General features: G+C 39.6%; 1 protein-coding gene across 6 annotated transcripts in view; it reads right to left on the bottom strand.

Annotated features, from left to right (window-relative positions):
- Nucleotides 1-19340, bottom strand: part of MAP3K4 (mitogen-activated protein kinase kinase kinase 4) — a 112137-nt gene that overhangs the window by 73029 nt on the left and 19768 nt on the right. For all 6 annotated transcript variants that reach the window (XM_029224037.1, XM_029224038.1, XM_029224035.1 and 3 more), the window contains exon 2: nucleotides 6111-6301. In XM_029224037.1, coding sequence (XP_029079870.1) covers nucleotides 6111-6301 — 191 coding nt within the window. The remainder of the gene's footprint in view (nucleotides 1-6110; nucleotides 6302-19340) is intronic.

Here is a 19340-nt window from a genome sequence, read left to right as displayed (position 1 = left end):
GAACTGGCTCTAACCGGTATCACATTTACTCCTGCATACGTGTGTGTATATGCGCACACGCATAGGCCAGGTTACAGATCGCCAGCTCTGAACTGGCTCCAACCGTATCACATTTACTCCTGCAAAATGGGGCTGATAATGATGACGAGGCCGACTCACCCTGAAAAGGGCTTTGGCCTGGGTGTCTTCATTCTTATTTAACCTACTTAAAACCATGAGATGAACTGGATTTACTTCCTTCTACTAATTAAAAAGAACAAAAATTTAAGGATGAGACAGTTTGTCTCTCCTTAAACCAGACTTAAGGAGAAACAGCTACACATGGGTAGCTACACATTATGGTCCAAAATTTATCAAAATCTTAATTGCTGTAGTTTGGTAGTTATTTACAATTATCCAAAAAATATGATCTGAAGGAACACCACAGTTAAATTCTGTTACTCATCAAAGTATGAAATCAAGCCTGGTCAGTGAGTTAATTCAAGAGCTGAAATGGTAGGTTACATCTGTCAGGATGTCACATAGCTGGTAGTTTTTAGGTAATAAAGAGCTAACCATCTTTACCTAGATATCATAACACTGTTATATATTTAATATTTAGCACAGCTTCTAAAAGCAGAAGTTAATATTTTGAAAACAAAAATATCTTTAACATTTCCAGGGAAACAAAATCAGGAAAATGCAAAAGTCAAATAAAATAATTTTAAACACATCTAAAGTCCATCACTACAAAGAAATAAAACATTGTGGGCAGTGGTGACCTCATCTTTGTCCTACATCCCTAGGCCCCCTCCTCATGCCTCCCCTATCTCAGACAACCACTACGATACATATTGTTTTGAACTTTCCCGTCTGTGGTTACCCACTTGCGTATTATGAAAGGAAATCACAATGAGTGACACGAGTCTTTCTGCAGAACTTCTTGTGTTTATCTGCAGGAACTTCTCCAAAGTCTACTCCCAAAAGTGCATTTGCTTGGGCCAAGCTCAGTCTGAGCGTATTAACAAATTACTTCCACACAGGGATTGAGACAATTTACACTCACACCAGCCTTGTAAGAAAGCTGCCATCTCCTCGTATCTTTGCTAGTATTTGATAATGCTCATCAGGGTGCAGGAAGTATTAGAAAGAAAACCACAGGCCCCAAATGGTGTCAGTCGCATGCTAAAAGCCCATGATGGCAAACCTATATTTTATACGTTACTTCAATGCAGTTCCAACCTCTCCCAGAAATGTAGTTTTAATTGAACAGTCTAGAATTTTCTGGTCAATACCAATAAAGTAACCCATCAGGGAGGCCCTCTACAAGCCCCCAGAGGAAGAGGCAATCTGCATGATAAAACCCCTGTCATCCCTCCCCACCCCCATAAAAAAAGATGTCTGGTCAAAAAATAATCCTTTCTTTTTTTTTTGCTGATAGCTCCCTTACTCCACCCTTTTTCCTATAAAACTCCTTCCATTTTTGCACAATCACACAGAGCACCCTTCTAGTTGCTAGATGTAATGCTGCCTGATTCATAAATAAAGCCAATCAAATCTTCAAATTTACTTGGCTGAATTTTGCTTTTTAACATAAGGAATATATTTGGGTTTTGTCCAGGTTCCTGACACAGAGCTCCTAAAACCCTTGGAACTTTCTGATAGAAGTGTCTTTTTTATTCATAAGGAGCCCCTATCAATCACACTTCAATTTACACTAATGAGGCAACTTAAGTGATAAACTAAGTGTGTTCCTGAGTTCTGTGAGCAGTTCTTTCATGGGAACCCTCAATTTATTACCAGTTGGTCAGAAGGTTGCCTGGTACTAAATTTCCAGTTATAAAAAATAAGCCTATGACAACAGTAGTTGGTTATTTTGAGCCTAGGATAATAAGAATATTTAAAGAATCATATCCATATAATAGCTCATGACAATGGCTACCATCACTAAAGACAACAGTGTTAGTGGTTACTCTACCCACAGAACCGTGAGCACAATAAAATGGACGCTTTCATAACACTAAGCTTTGGGTGGCTGTCACACAGCAAAAGATAAGCAGAAAAACGAAAATATTATCGGTGATTTTAATTAAAAAGATGAGCTCAACTTTCACTGCAGTTCTAAAGTGAATCGTATGATTCAGACAGCCTTTGCTTGTTGCAGAGAGAAAGAAATAATGTGTCAGTTCATATTTCCTTGGAAAGCTTTTTAAATAAATCTGGCCAATCTAATTAATTTTAAAAATCTCTTAAAATACTGAGAGACCAATACACTATTATGACTGACAAATGAGTTTGAAATACTGGTCTCCCTGACTCAGCCTTCAGGCCATAGCACAAATGTCACTTGTTCCAGCAGTCTTCCCAAGCCCAGGTCTGCTCGATCCCCTCCTGTGGGCACCCACAGAAGCCCCCCTCTCTCCCCTCCACCCCAGCTCTACCACACAAGATGGGACTGCCTGCTCATCTCTGTGGTTCCTACTGGAGACGAGCAAGGGCTTATCGATCATCTAACGCAATACCCGCCTATGGAGTCACTGAAGTTGCGAGTCAAGGGAAAGAAGGAAGGAGAAATAAGGGAGGAAGGAAAAAGGGGATGTGAAGAGGAGGCAGAAGAAAGGAAAGAGAGGTAAAGGCAAAAGGAAAGGGAGGGAGGTGAGGAAAGAAAGACCCAGAGAAAAAGTAACTATGATGGCAACATACAGAGTGAGAAGAAGAAAGGGGGCTAGGAAGAGCTACAAGAAACGGATAAGCCAGACAGGACTGACCCAGGCTGCAGTCCCAACTCCATACCTTGGTAACTATGTGACTCAAGACTCAGTGTCCTGAAAGGAGGGGCACCAATTAATAAGGGTACAGTCAATGATATAGTTATTTAATTCTACTTTGAAATTTAAGGCAAGTAGTGAGAAAGAACCTTTTAGCTCACAATAATAATGACAGCTAGTAGTTACTGAACATAAAACCCTCACAACACCGTAAGGCAGATTACCTCACAGATAAAGAAAATGAGACACGGAGGCGGCACATACAGAAGGTGGTAGAACCAGGATGGGAATCCAGGCAATCCGGCAACCAAGTGTGTGCTCCGGTCCACCACGCTCTGCTGCTGCAGCCGGCGAGTTCTCAAGTACTGTTTGTTCCACCAGCTCAACACAAACACGCCATCACCAAAACAGTAACATGACCCACTGCCCAACACGGCTGCTTCATTTCCATCGTTTTTTGGTGTTCATGAACAAGAATGTTGACAAAAACACTTCACCAGACAGCAAACACACTGCTTTCTAGTATATGCATGACTGGGACAGTTAAAACTACAAGCCCTAGAAACTCTCTGTGTCATGTCTTCAACCATAAATTGAATAATAATATATAGAACCTACATCTCATTGGGCTATTACTATATTTAAAAGACAGCTCTTTTGACGAGCTCAGCACAGTGCTTAGGTAAGCACTCAAGAACTGTGAGTGATAAGCGGGCAAATGTTGCTACAAATGATTCGGCAGCCATTAAAATGAACAGCACAGGTTATTCTATGGCACAGAAAGTTCATGGATCATTAAAATGAAAAAGGAAGCCAGCTATAAAATAGTAAAAATAGTATGATATCATATCACAACACAAATATATGCAAGTAAAGAGACTACAAGGCAAAGATGGTAAAAGCTGTTATTTCTGCATATTGGGTTTATGGGTATTTTTCTTTCTTTTTGTATTTTCTAAACTCCCTATGACAAACATGTAATCTTTTGCAATAAGAAAAAACATAAGTTGTTAAGAACTTTGGTGCCCTAGGTCTGCTGATAGATAGCTACAAATCCAAAGGTTTATGAGCACTCTTTCTTCACCTGCAAAATGGCAGGAATTAACGTGGTCTCTGAGACCCCTTCCAGATCTAAAATTCTGTAATTTTATGAAATAAACAACTGAAAGAAGTTGAGGAGGAAAAGAAACAACCTTCCCTCTTCCTTCTACTTCTGACACAGCCCAGAAGGACAGCAGAGCTCAACAAGTATCCAGTGACGGGTTTTCTGACTGATTACTAAAGACGTACAGTCATGTCAAGTACCACATTCAGAGAAGTTTAACCCCTGCTGCTTGCACTGGGAAAAAAGTCCAAACTGAGGACCAGGAGAACTAGTTCTAAAATTAGTCCTGGGAGTTCCCGGTGGTCCAGTGGATAGGACTCTGCGTTCTCACTGCCGAGGGCCCAGGTTCAATCCCTGGTCAGGGAAGTAAGATCCCACAAGCTGTGTGGCATGGCCAAAAAATAAAAATAAAAATAGTACCTAAAATTAGTCCTGCCACTATCTCAAGCCTTCTGGCCTTAAGAAGTTGCTTTAAAACCCTGGGCCTCACTTTCTCAATCTATAAAATGGGGGGACTGTGTTCTCAACTCTGGTTCTAAAATAGTATGAACGAGTGAAGACAAAGCAGATATCCTATTGGCATCATCGCATTTCACCACCACGAAGCAAATATGTATTAACTAATATTGGTTCAGTAGACGCTGCTTCAAAAGGAACTCCTGTAGGCATCTGAGAAATTTCTTTGAGAAAATGGAAAAGGATTGATTTTAAAGATAATATATTGCAATGGAAAGCTATTACTTTCCAACGGGGGTAAATATAGACCATAGGTTAACATCCTACTACAAATACAGTTTTAAAAGAAAGTAGGGCTTCCCTGGTGGCACAGTGGTTGAGGGTCCACCTGCCGATGCAGGGGACATGGGTTTGTGCCCCGGTCCGGGAAGATCCCACGTGCCGCGGAGCGGCTGGGCCCGTGAGCCATGGCCGCTGAGCCTGCGTGTCCGGAGGCTGTGCTCCGCAACGGGAGAGGCCACAACAGTGAGAGGCCCGCGTACCGCAAAAAAAAAAAAAAAAAGAAAAGAAAGTAAAAAAAAATCATCTTCCCTGTGGGAAAGAAAGATTATTTATTACTTAGGAATTCCTCCTTGGATAAGACTTCACTCAAGCAAATAAGTACAATAAAGTCCATTTCTCTTACCCTTCTTCTTTCTTGAGGAAGGGCTATGATAGGGACACAGAATGAACTTGCCGACATTAACCATGAGAGATCAATGTGTGGAAGAAATGTGTGGGAAAGGGAAAGAGAGGAAGAAAATGAGCTAAAGAAAGGGAGAAATGGAAATGAGTCTCTTTTCAGTAGGGAGAACATGTGATAAGGGGAAATTTCTCAGAGGAGATAAAGAATGATATCCCTATCTTGCACAGTAATAGGTAGATGAATTCTAGGAAACTATGAGATCAGTTTCAGGACAAGCAGTTTGCTGAAATTAACAGAGAAATTCTAAAACCGTAAGGCTTCAGTGACCTGAGGTTCCATGCCAGAAAGCAGGTACAAGGAAGCAGGTCAGCATGATTCAGTTCCTCTGCCTCAGAACAGAACAGCTGTGACGCACTCAGAGGAAGGAAGAAATGAAAACAGAGAACAGTCTCAGGAGCAGGAACAGCTTCCAGGAGCAGAACACTATCTGGGCTTTGGGATTCCAAACAGAAAGAAAGGTAAAACACAGATTCTGTGCGTGATTATAAGGTGGGATACCATCCAGGCCCTGTGCTTAGCGGGAACGAGGGCCCTGTACATGAGGGCAGCATCATGGTCACCGGCAGAGCACAGGTCTCAGGCCGCCTAGGGAATCCTGGGGAAGAAAGCCTGGCCCTGCGTCTCCCAAAGTGCCCAATACATCATGTCAGGATGACAGAATCTAGAAGTTTCAGCCTAAGAGATTCAAAGAATAAAAGAAGGCCACCTATCCCGTACACCAGCAGCCATCCTGGACAGGCACGCTGATTCATCCACGTTTGTCCTCTTCCACGTCCTAAAAGGAATGCAAAGGCCTCACACACTGACTTTAACAATTCAGGACAAACCTTTCTATCTCTGGAGAATTATTTTCTCTTTTATTCACAATATTGCTAATGGTGATAATTCAAATATTTAAAAATAAAACTTTAAGGCAGCATAAAATCAAATTTAAAATAAGAGGAATAACTAACATTATTGTAGAAAAAGCATCTATCAATAGTTACATGTTACATAAAGATTACATACCAACAATGCCACGCTCCCTCAAATATATCGTTTTACGCACAAGACTTACCTTTCACATTAGCTCGACTGGTGGGCCTCCCTACATTATTCCTCTGGTGTTTGGTTGACAGACGCTTCCTCTGCCGAGGCGTGCTGGGGGGAGAGGGACCATAAAGGTTCTCTGTATTTGTTTCATCTGAAAAGTCCTCAGGATCAGACTCAGAATTCTTACAAGCTGAATCTCCCAATGCGCACTCTTGTCTATGGAGCACAACAAGCAGAGAAAACATTCAGGAATGTATGAAGGGAATTCAAATTTCAATTACTTGAGATTTCTTTTAAAAACTCTCCATAACACTTCTCTGTGGATATGTCTCTTCCTCAGCCTTGTAATCTTTCTCCTCTATCTGTACTTGTAGAAACTCATGAAGAGAACATAACGACCGTGTTCCTGCTCTCACCACGAATAAAGAAAACTGATGTGCAGTTCCTGTTGTTTAGAGAATTCTTTCTAACATAAATGAAGTTTAAAACTAAAAACTTAAGGATCAGGGGAAAAAGAGCAAAGGACTAGAAGATACAAATCAACAGAACTAAGCATCACTTACGTGATAGTTGGTGACAAGCTTAACTGCTGAGTGGGCAACTCTTGCCCTGACGTCAGAGTCCCACTGCTTTCGCTTTGTGAAGCACACAGAACAGAAAGCGTGACCTGAGCAGCAAAGCAGAGAGCACTGATGACATGTGGTAGGTCAGGGTTTCTGTGTTCTCTGATATACTACAGGGCAGCACTCAGGTTAGGGAAGTTGAAAACTTCCCTAATATGGGAAAGGAAATAGTCAATCAAGTCCAGGAAGCACAGAGAGTCCCATACAGGAAAAATCCAAGGAGAAACATGCCAAGACACATATTAATCAAACTATCAAACATTAAATTGAAAGAAAAAATGTTAGAAGCAGCAAGGGAAAAGTAACAAATAACATGCAAGGGAATCCCCATAAGGTTAACAGCTGATCTTTCAGCAGAAACTCTGCAAGCCAGAAGCGAGTGGCAGGACATTATTTAAAGTGATGAAAGGGAAAAACCTACAACCAAGATTACTCTACCCAGCAAGAATCTCATTCAGATTCGACGGAGAAATTAAAACATTTACAGACAAGCAAAAGCTAAGAAAATTCAGCACCACCAAACCAGCTTTATAACAAATGCTAAAGGAACTTCTCTAGGCAGGAAGCACAAGAGAAGGAAAAGATCTACAATAAGAAACCCAAAACAATTAAGAAAATGGTAATAGGAACATACATATTGATAACTACCTTAAGTGTAAATGGATTAAATGCTCCAACCTAAAGACACAGACTGGCTGAATGGATAAAAAACAAGACCCGTATGTATGCTGTCTAGAAGAGACACACTTCAGTCCTAGAGACACATACAGACAGAAAGTGAGGAGATGGAAAAAGATATGCCATGCAAATGGAAATCAAAAGAAAGCTGGAGTAGCAATTCTCATATCACACAAAATAGACTTTAAAATAAAGACTGTTACAAGAGACAGAGAAGGACGCTACATAATGATCAATCCAAGAAGAAGATATAACAATTGTAAATATTTATGCACCCAACATAGGAGCACCTCAATACATAAGGCAAATGCTAACAGCCATTAAAGGGGAAATCAACACAATCATAGCAAGGGACTTTAACACCCCACTTTCTCCAATGGACAGATCATCCAAAATGAAAATAAATAAGGAAACACAAGCTTTAAATGATACATTAAACAAGATGGACTTAACTGATATTTTTAGGACTTTCCACCCAAAAACAACAGAATACACTTTCTTCTCAAGTGCTCATGGAACATTCTCCAGGACAGATCATATCTTGGGTCACAAATCAAGCCTTGGTAAATTTAAGAAAACTAAAATTGTATCAAGTATCTTTTTGGACCACAACACTATGAGACTAGATATCAATTATAGGAAAAAATCTGTAAAAAATACAAACACGGACTTCCCTGGTGGTCCAGTGGCTAAGACTCTGCGCTCCCAACGCAGGGGGCCCGGTTTCAATCCCTGGTCCGGGAACTAGATCCCACATGCCTCAACTAAGACCCGGTGCAGCCAAAAAAAAAAAAAAAAAAAATACAAACACATGGAAGCTAAACAATACACTACTAAATAACCAAGAGATAGCTGAAGAAATCAAAGAGGAACTCAAAAAATACCCAGAAAAAAATGACAATGAAAACACAACGACCCAAAACCTATGGGATACAGCAAAAGCAGTTCTAAGAGGGAAGTTTACAGCAATACAATCCTACCTCAAGAAACAGGAAACAACGCAAATAAACAACCTAACCTTATACCTAAAGCAATTAGAGAAAGAAGAACAAAAAAACCCCAAAGTTAGCAGAAGGAAAGAAATCACAAAGATCAGATCAGAAATAAATGAAAAAGAAATGAAGGAAATGATAGCAAAGATCAATAAAACTAAAAGCTGGTTCTTTGAGAAGATAAACAAAATTGATAAACCTTTAGCCAGACTCATCAAGAGGGAGAAGACTCAAGTCAATAGAATTAGAAATGAAAAAGGAGAAGTAACAACTGACACTGAAGAAATACAAATGCTCATGAGAGATCACTACAAGCAGCTATATACCAATAAAATGGACAACCTGGAAGAAATGGACAAATTCTTATAAAAGCACAACCTTCCAAGAGTGAACCGGGAAGAAATAGAAAATATAAACAGACCAATCACAAGCAATGAAATTGAAACTCTGATTAAAAATCTTCCAACAGGGCTTCCCTGGTGGCACAGTGGTTGAGAGTCCGCCTGCCGGTGCACGGGACACGGGTTCATGCCCCGGTCCGGGAAGATCCCACATGCCACAGAGCAGCTGGGCCCATGAGCCATGGCCGCTGAGCCTGCGTATCCGGAGTGTGTGCTCCGCAACGGGAGAGGCCACAACAGTGAGAAGCCCGCGTACCACAAAAAAAAAAAAAAAAATCTTCCAACAAACAAAAGCCCAGGACCAGACGGCTTCACAGGTGAATTCTATCAAACATTTAAAGAAGAACTCACACCCATCCTCTCAAACTCTTCCAAAATATAGCAGAGGGAGGAACACTCCCAAACTCATTCTATGAGGCCACCATCACCCTGATACCAAAACCAGACAAAGATGTCACAAAAAAAGAAAACTACAGGCCAATATCACTGACAAACACAGATGCAAAAATCCTCAACAAAGTACTAGCAAACAGAATCCAACAGCACATTAAAAGGATCATACACCATGATCAAGTGGGGTGTATCCCAGGAATGCAAGGATTCTTCAGTATACACAAATCAATCAATGTGATAAACCATATTAACAAATTGAAGAATAAAAACCATATGATCAACTTAATAGATACAGAAAAAGCTTTTGACAAAATTCAACCTCCATTTATGGTTAAAAACCCTCCAGAAAGTAGGCATAGAGGGAACTTACCTCAACATAATAAAGGCTATATATGACAAACCCACAGCCAACATCATTCTCAATGGTGAAAAACTGAAACCATTTCCACTAAGATCAGGAAAAAGACAAGATTGCCCGCTCTCACCACTATTATACAAAATAGTTTTGGAAGTTTTAGCCACAGCAATCAGAGAAGAAAAAGAAATAAAAGGAATCCAAATCGGAAAAGAAGTAAAACTGTCACTGTTTGCAGATGACATGATACTATAACTAGAGAATCCTAAAGATGCTACCAGAAAACTAGTAGAGCTAATGAATGAATTTGGTAAAGTAGCAGGATACAAAATTAATGCACAGAAATCTCTTGCATGCCTATACACTAATGATGAAAAATCTGAAACAGAAATTAAGGAACCTCTCCCATTTACCACTGCAACAAGAAGAATAAAATACCTAGGAATAAACCTACCTAAGGAGACAAAAGACCTGTATGCAGAAAACTATAAGACACTGATGAAAGAAATTAAAGATGACACAAACAGATGGAGAGATATACCATGTTCTTGGATTGGAAGAATCAACATTGTGAAAATGACTGCACTACCCAAAGCAATCTACAGATTCAATGCAATCACTATCAAACTACCAATGGCAACTTTCACAGAACTAGAACAAAAAATTTCACTATTTGTATGGAAACACAAAAGACCCTGAATAGCCAAAGCAATGTGGAGAAAGAAAAATGGAGCTGGAGGAATCAGGCTCCCTGACTACAGACTACACTCCAAAGCTACAGTAATCAAGACAGTATGGTACTGGCACAAAAACAGAAATACAGATCAATGGAACAGGACAGAAAGCCCAGAGGTAAACCCACACATATATGGTCACCTTATTTTTGACAAAAGGAGGCAAGAATATACAACAGAGAAAAGACAGCCTCTTCAATAAGTGATGCTGGGAAAACTGGACAGCTACATGTAAAAGAATGAAATTAGAACGTTCCTTAACACCACACACAAAAATAAACCCAAAATGGGTTAAAGACCGAAATGTAAGGCCAGACACTATAAAACTCTTAGAGGAAAACACAGGAAGAACATTCCATGACATAAATCACAGCAATATCCTTTTTGACCCACCTCCTAGAGAAATGGAAATAAAAACAAAAATAAACAAATGGGACCTAATGAAACTTAAAAGCTTTTGCACAGCAAAGGAAAGCATAAATAAGATGAAAAGACAACCCTCAGAATGGGAGAAAATATTTGCAAACGAAGCAACTGACAAAAGATTAATCTCCAAAATATATAAGCAGCTCATGCAGCTGAATATCAAAAAAACAAACAATCCAATCCAAAAATGGGTGGAAGAGCTAAACAGACATTTCTCCAAAGAAGATATACAGATTGCCAACAAACACATGAAAGGATGCTCAATATCACTAATTAGTAGAGAAATGCAAATCAAAACTACAATGAGGTATCACCTCACACTGGTCAGAATGGCCATCAACAAAAAATCTGCAAACAATAAATGCTGGAGAGGGTGTAGAGAAAAGGGAACCCTCTTGCACTGTTGGTGGAAATTTAAATTGATACACCCACTGTGGAGAACAGTATGGAGTTTCCTTAAAAAACTAAAAATAGAACTACCATATGACCCAGCAATCCCACTACCGGACATATACCCTGAGAAAACCATAATTCAAAAAGAGTCATGTACCACAATGTTCACTGAAGCTCTATTTACAATAGCCAGGACATGGAAACAACCTAAGTGTCCACTGGCAGATGAATGGATAAAGAAGATATGGCACATATATACAATGGAATATTACTCAGCCATAAAAAGAAACGAAATTGAGTTATCTGTAATGAGGTGGATGGACCTAGAGACTGTCATACAGAGTGAAGTAAGTCCGAAAGAGAAAAACAAATACCGTATGCTAACACATATATATGGAATCTAAAAAAAAAAAAAGAGATTCTGAAGAACCTAGGGGCAGGACAGGAAAAAAGATGCAGACGTGGAGAATGGACTTGAGGACATGGCGGGGGGAAGCTGCTGCATAGCACAGGGAGATCAGCTCGGTGCTTAGTGACCACCTAGAGGGGTGGGATAGGGAGGGTGGGAGGGAGAGGCAAGAGGGAGCGGATATGGGGATATATGTATACATATAGCTGATTCACTTTGTTATACAGCAGAAACTAACACAACATTGTAAAGCAAATATACTCCAATAAAGTTGTATAAAAAAAAAAAGCAGCCTAAGAAAAACAACTTAGTTTGGAAGCTTTAGCTAAGAAACAATACATAATGGGGGGGAGGGGTAGGAAGAGAAATCAAGCTAAAGTTTATTCCTTTTTTTCCTTTAAAAAAAAAAACATTTAGACACAAAATCTAGGAAAAATAAATACTAGTTGTAAGCTCAAGAGAACTTGCATCATTTCAATTAACTAACCAAAAGCATCCAAAACCTCATTCTGTATCAGCTCATGTGAGATGAGCTAATGTGGTCAGTTGACTGGTTCAGAATGTTCCCATGGATACCAATTATTTTGGATGGGGAAAGTAGTACAAGGTCTACATCAGCTGCCCTGAAACATTTTTCTTACTTGTGTTTGAAAACATACAAATGTGAAATGTCTTTCTGGTACTAAACTTCTGACAGTCACAGAAAACAATGTTGCATTCTTTTAACATAAAACTTTGCTCAAGTACCCTTCACTTGACATAGAATCTGGTCTAAGAAAAGCATGTCTTAAACTCAACCCAAGGGGGTTTAGTGTAGTTTTTAAATGAAACATGTGAAAGACAAAAATTCAAATAACTTGGGGTTAAATAGTTCTGCTCTGACATAGTAGGTGAAACCACATGGTGCCTGAAATAGCTCAAAAATGATGAAGCTGGATTAGATGAGCTTGAGAACATCGGCGGTTTTGCAAAAGCCCTAAAAAACAAACAAAATAGTTCATTAAAAGTTCTTTAGCAAAGCCCTTAAACGTAAAATATTTCATTCCAGGGCTTCCCTGGTGGCGCAGTGGTTGAGAGTCCGCCTGCCGATGCAGGGGACACGGGTTCGTGCCCCGGTCCGGGAAGATCCCACATGCCACGGAGCGGCTGGGCCCGTGAGCCATGGCCGCTGAGCCTGCGCGTCCGGAGCCTGTGCTCCGCCGCAACGGGAAAGGCCGCAGCGGTGAGAGGCCCGCGTACCGCAAAGAAAAAAAAAAAAATTTCATTCCACATGAGCGCAGTTCTCAGCCGTGTGGCGCTGTCTCCGCCATCTCCACCTCCCCATTAACCTATTCCCTATTAAATAATATTTAAAGGCAGGCATTTGCCACTGTGGGAAAGGGAGACTTTTGCCACTGTGGGAAAGGGAGGAGGGGTAGGCAGAGGGGTTGGATTTTCTAAGTTTCTTTTTTAAAGAACTTATACACAATAGCTTGCTTGGCTTGCAGTATAAATTAAAAGGAGCTAAGCTAAGTTTGAGGTGGCACAAGGTTGGTGTGTACTGTAAGAGCCAATTAATATTAGCTGATCTTTACTATCGGCTGGTAGTAGAACATTTATCAGCCTACCTCCAGGCAAGCTGTTATCAAATCTCAAGTTTATCCAACATTCACTATGTAACTTTTGCATTGATTCAGAGTGTAGGGTCTTTACAAACCTAGCATGTCTTCTTTATTTTTCAGTATAGACACTCAAACTCTTTTCTTTAACTAAAATTCTTTTTTTTTAAACGAAAGTAGATATTTTAAAACAAGATTTTCTATGGAAATGAACAAGAGAATATCCCCCCAACTAGACCTGAAGCTCCATGAAGGCAGGGACCTCATCTGTCTTTTTTACCACTGTTCCTCCAGTGTCTAGAACAGTGCCTGGTGCAGATGACATGCCCAATAACTGCTGAATAAATGGATTTGTAAGGTTAACAATTTTATCTTTGATACTTCAGATATAATTATTATCTAAATTGTATTTTAATAAAATCACATTTAATAATTTGAAGAATGTGAAATTTTAAAGGCTACAGGAATTAAAGATAGACTTCTGACAATAATATTGTTTAACTGATACTGTAACCCTAGGTGCTAACATGACTATTTACTGACCAAAACAAGAGCAATGGAGTATGGTATAAGGAATAATGGTTTTGGAATCAGAATGACACGGGCTGAAATCCCTTCGTTCCCACATTTAATAGTAAGAATACAAGTTTTAATCAAATTATTGTTTGCTTACAAACACTTTCATTTATTGAAATATATATTAAAAGCATCAAAAATGAGACATGCAAATAAAAAATCTGAAACATCTGTGTTGGCTGTTACTTTGCTGGCCTCCCAGCATTCACATCCTTGTATAATCACCTCCTCTTGAATGTGGGTTGACCCTGTGACCTGCTTTAACCAACGCAATGTAGCAAAAGTGACTCTGGGTCAGTTCTGGGCCTAAGCCTTAAGAAGGCCACCTTTGTACTCCAGGGCATGCTAGCCACCATGTAAGAAATTCAACTACCCTGAGACTGCCATGGTCTTCGAAGCCTAACTAGCCAGGTGGAGAGGCTGCATGAAGGAGAACCAGATAGGTCAAAGTCTTGCTAAGCTCCCATCCCAGCTGACAGCCAGTGCCAACTTGCTAGTGTGGGAGTGAGGCTATTTTGGACCTTCCAGCTGTCCCTGAGCCCAAGCCAACACCACGAAAAGCAGAAGAACCACTCAATACCATAACAGATAATAAATGGTTTTTACTTTAAGCCATTAAGCTTTGGTATGGTTTGTTAAATTAAAATAGATAACTGACAAACATACAAAAGTTAAACATTTTATTTTTACTTTAAGCCCGTGAATGGGTTTAAATCTGCCACGGCTTTGATGAGGCTACAGCCTTGTCTTTTGGTGTGAGTCCCTGAGAAAAGTCACGAGTCAACTTTGTCACATATACCACAACCAAAGCACTGCATCTGCCATCCCCACTCTCTAGTTCTTTAAAATGGAACAAGAATTTAAAGATTTTCAGAGGGTAATTTTTCTGGATTACCTAAACTTCAACAGTTCTCTCCTATCCCTAATTCGATGGTAAGTTTCTTTTCACGACCTATCTTGAGGCTTTCCAAAGCATTCCAAATTAGTTTATACAGAAACTACAATTCTCTTTTGCATTCACATCTCATATATTTGCATGATAGTTTACTAAATTCTGCAATTACAATTAAAGCATACAATAGACCTAAAAAGATTTAGGAACAAACCAGGAACTCCTGATAAGCATATAGTTCAACTGATGGGAACGGAAAATCACAGGCATTCTAGAGAGAGCCTATTAGTCATAAGCATTCATGATGCTGTGAGCATCAGTCAATATGTCTTATAGAAGAAATGGATAGGGTTAGGTCTTGGAAAGGGTTACAGAGATGAGTGTATAAGGCCTGCCTGGCTTAGATCTTCTAGAAGTCTTTTATTTCACACAACGATTTATACAAGGTATACTTTAGCAGTCCTGGTGTAGGTCGAACAAAACAGAACACAAAGATAGAAAACATATATATATATATATATATGAAGAAAAATTATCCCACATGGATAAACTTTACTCATCATTAGAAATAGAAATAACTGTAAAAGCTATTTTAAAATATTTTCAGATGAAGGCTTTCAGAAAATAGAATCATATAAACAAATATTACAAAATGCTTTAAAGACTTCACATTATTATTCTTCACTTCTGGTTAACCAGAAGATATCCAAAAAGAACTAGAACAAAAAAAAGAAAAGTTTTAGGTATTTAAAAACATATGAGTCATGCTATAGATAAAAGACAAATGTGATTATTTCTATTATTTCTGCAATTTTACTGCCAACAGTTGAGTACTTAAAAACAAGGGGACAGGGCTTCCCTGGTGGCACAGTGGTTAAGAATCCGCCTGCCAACGCAGGGGACAAGGGTTCGAGCCCTGGTCCGGGAAGATCCCACATGCCGCGGGGCAACTAAGCCCGTGTGCCACAACTACTGAGCCTGCGCTCTAGAGCCCGTGAGCCACCACTCCTGAGCCCGCATGCCTAGAGCCCGTGCTCCGCAATAAGAGAAGTCACCGCAATGAGAAGTCCACGTACCACAACGAAGAGTAGCTCCCGCTCGCCGCAACTAGAGAAAGCCCGCACGCAGCAACAAAGACCCAAAAACAAGGGGACAAAGAAAAAGACATTTTCAAGTGTGCATTCTTATTTTTGCCAGTTCTAATGCCCCCCAAAAATGTGAGTATATCTATTGATATATCTTTATCCAAAGCTTTGCAAATCAATACTAGATTGTATGTGTACAGATTAGCAAGGAGACAATCAAAAGGGAATAAAAACTCTTCTTAGGTGCACCTGGTTGTACAGGAGTGGATGCAGGGAGCACTTCTTTCAATACAGGAAGTGAAAATAAGCACCACTTCAGTCTCACTGTGGATGTAATTTACAATGAAATGCCAACGAAAAAAACATTTAAAGAAAAGCAACATAAAATGATGATTCATTCGAAGGTTTTTATAGGCTTAAGTAAAGAGAACTCTGGGACTAAGGCAGGGACATCTGAAAGATGAAAACCTGCGTCAAAGCTGGGAGGAAAAACAAACAAAGAGGCTTATCCCTATGCCAAGTGCACCCAAAACATTTAAGAGTTTAAAGAGACACAAGACGAATGTTTAAAACTTTAAACATAGCAAAAAAGAATTATGATCTCCCTCTACTTTCTCTCTTTCTTACAAGTGAGAACATTTTAAAAATCCCCTTATTCTAATTTGAATTTATATCTGAAAAAAGTATTTTATGTCATTACTTCCCATGTAATTCTCAGAAATCAAGTAACTGAAGAGCCACTTTCTGTAGGAAACAGATGAGTTGTCTGCATCGCCTTATCTTTTTTCTACTTTAAATTTTAAGAAGTCACTATAAATATAAATATGCTGTATGACACACATACACTTTCAAAAGATGAACTCCAACTGTTGAGGGGATAAATCGAGGAAAAAATAAAAGCGTATGAGATACTCTCCCAGGGTTTTCAGTGAAGAAAAATGGAAAGAAAAGTGGGAAAAGCAATTAGGACAATTTGGACATTAAATCTCTCACCTCTGCTTTGACACTAGCACAGAAAGAGCTCATTTATCTGGAGACCAGATCTTGGTTTCCAATACCACGCATCAACAAAAGAACAAGGACTTCTTGGAGAGATGGCTGATTCCAGGACGGGGACAAGGAAGATGTAATGTGAGCTTGAAGTATCTTGTAAGTGCACCAAGTGAGGAAGTGTTCAAAAAACAAAAAAACAATGGGATCATGTTAAAAGGACACAGGAGCAACCGAAAGAGCTCCCACTGGCCGAAGCTGGAACAATCTGAGCAAGAAAATAAATGACAGAGCACTGGATTCTAATCATGAATCCATGAGTCCATATGGATATAAACAATTACTATATAAATAACCAGGAGAAGAGACAAATCTGGACAGAAAAAACCCAAACAATTTACGTAGCCAAGTGATCAAAGTTAAGATCATCAGTGACAAGTCACGTTGAGAGCATGAGCTCCTGATCTGATGAGAAGGGCACTTCACCTCTATGGTCATCTTCCCAAAACCCATAACTCCAGCCAAACCATGATAAAAACACCAGACAAACCCAAACTGAGGAACAGTGTATAAAATACCTGACTGGCACCCCTTAAAACTGTTCAAGTCATCAAAAACAAAGAGAGTCTGAGAAACTGTAACAGCCAAGACACGGATAAGGAGACATGATGACTAAATATAATGTGGTGTCCTGGATGGGATCTGGGAAGAAGAAAAGAACATTAGGAAAAATGAATGAAATTGGAATAAAGTACAGAGTTTAAGTAAATAATAATGTGCCAATATTGGATCGTTAGTTGTAACAAATATACACTGTAATGTAAGATTTAACAACAGAAGAAACTGGACACAGGATATATGGAAATTCTCTGTACTATCTCCAACTGTCACTAAGTCTAAACTATTCTAAAATAAAAAATGTATTTAAAAATTAATTAATATAATGACATTATATGGAACAGTTCCATGACAATGCTGAAGAAATTTGGGTTACTGTACAGGTATAAAAGACTAAGAGCCAGGACTAAATGAAAAATGTAACATTAATTATAAAATTAAGCCATTCTTTATCAGTATAACCAAGATTGTGGTTGTAAAACAATTTTTAAATGGTAGGTAAGGAAATGCCATTTAAAACAGTGACTTCCTAAACTGGGATATGCATCAGATTTCTATTTCTGCTTTTCATCAGCTATATAATTTGTCACACAGTAATGAACAATTTTCATTGTAACAGTGTAACTACTACCTTACATCCCGGATACCAACCATCTGCCAGGCACTATGCTAAACGTCCTACGTAATTTCATTACTCCTTATGGATTAAGGACTATGGCACCATTTTAGGAAAGGATACTTTGCCCAGAAGGCTCATCCTCGTTGATTATGAGAATTATCACATAGTCTCATTATCAAATACCTATCGCTCAATTAGGCAATCTACAAATGCTATGCCATTTGGTCTTCCCAACACCACTGCAAGTACTATCACAATCCCTATGTTGCAGAATAGGAAAAGGAGTTGCAAAGGTAACTTGTCTGCTCCCTGCGAAGTGTCTGTGCAGAACTGGAGCCCTGGTCTGACCCCAAGGCCCGGGACCCTCCCAACTTCAGCCCACCCCTCACTCCTAGGTCACTGGGATGTCTGCCTTCTCCCAAAGGCAGGCACAGAGGAGTACCTCCCCTGTGGAAGGAGGTCCCTACTGGCTGGAGAAAAAGCCTGGGGACAGTTCAGGGACTGAGTTCTCTGGCCAGCTCTGGGGCTCCCTTCTTTGGTGAAGTCTTTTAGCCACTCTAGGTCTATACTTCCTCACCTGTCAGCCTAGGTAAGACGCTGAGTCCAAATTCCAGCCTGGGGAGACACAGCGTGCTTACGACACAAATGAGAGGGGAAAAGTGAGAGTTTTGTTTGGCCTGCTTATGTCTGCATACCAAATAAAAGGTGTAACTCAACTCCACTCTCCCTCTGGTAGCTTCCTACTGCCCCTAACAAGTATAGGAACCACACCCTGTCTTCCCTGGAACACCAAAGTACTATTCCTCTCACAGAGGACTCATCACACCAGGCGCTGTTCCCGCTTCATGTAAATCTGTGTGTGTTTAAGACTAAAAAAGTGTAAAACTACCCACTACAGGGAAAGAAAAACAGGCCTTTTAAATTAGAGGCGAGTTATTTGGAATTAACAACAATTAACTTTGTTTGAGAATGGATTTTGTGTAAGAGATAGAAAACGATATAAAATTTTTAAATGTATGTTATTTTATTTCATTCCCTTTCAGCTTTTTGTTCCTTGGGTCTCTAGTCCAATGATTTATTTATTTACAGTTGAAAACACATATTAACTGTTTCATACTGCACTATGTGTGCATGTGTGTCAACTACACCATTAGACCTTCACTTCATTCACCATCGGCCCTACTGGACAAGCGCTGTGCTAGGAGTTGAGGAAACATACAATAGTGAACAAGAGAATCACCATTCCTTCCCTCTTAAAGTTTTCGACCTATAGAAAGAACGAGGTATTTAGCATATAAGTACACACACAAAAGTCTTTAAAGTGCAGTTCTTCATTATGCTGTGAAGGAAGATTACAAAGCATACCAGCAGACAGGATCCAGCCTGAAGAACCCATAGGGTGATAATAAAGAATACATCTCCAAAGAAGGAACACTTAAACGGAAACTCAGAAGCTCTGAAGGCACTGACCAG

The sequence above is a fragment of the Monodon monoceros genome, unplaced genomic scaffold (genome assembly GCF_005190385.1).
Source record: "Monodon monoceros isolate NGI ecotype Baffin Bay Population unplaced genomic scaffold, NGI_Narwhal_1 Super_Scaffold_15, whole genome shotgun sequence".
NCBI lineage: Eukaryota > Metazoa > Chordata > Mammalia > Artiodactyla > Monodontidae > Monodon > Monodon monoceros.
The sequence above is the reverse complement of the archived record's forward strand: the minus strand, read 5'-3'. Positions and strand labels throughout refer to the sequence as shown.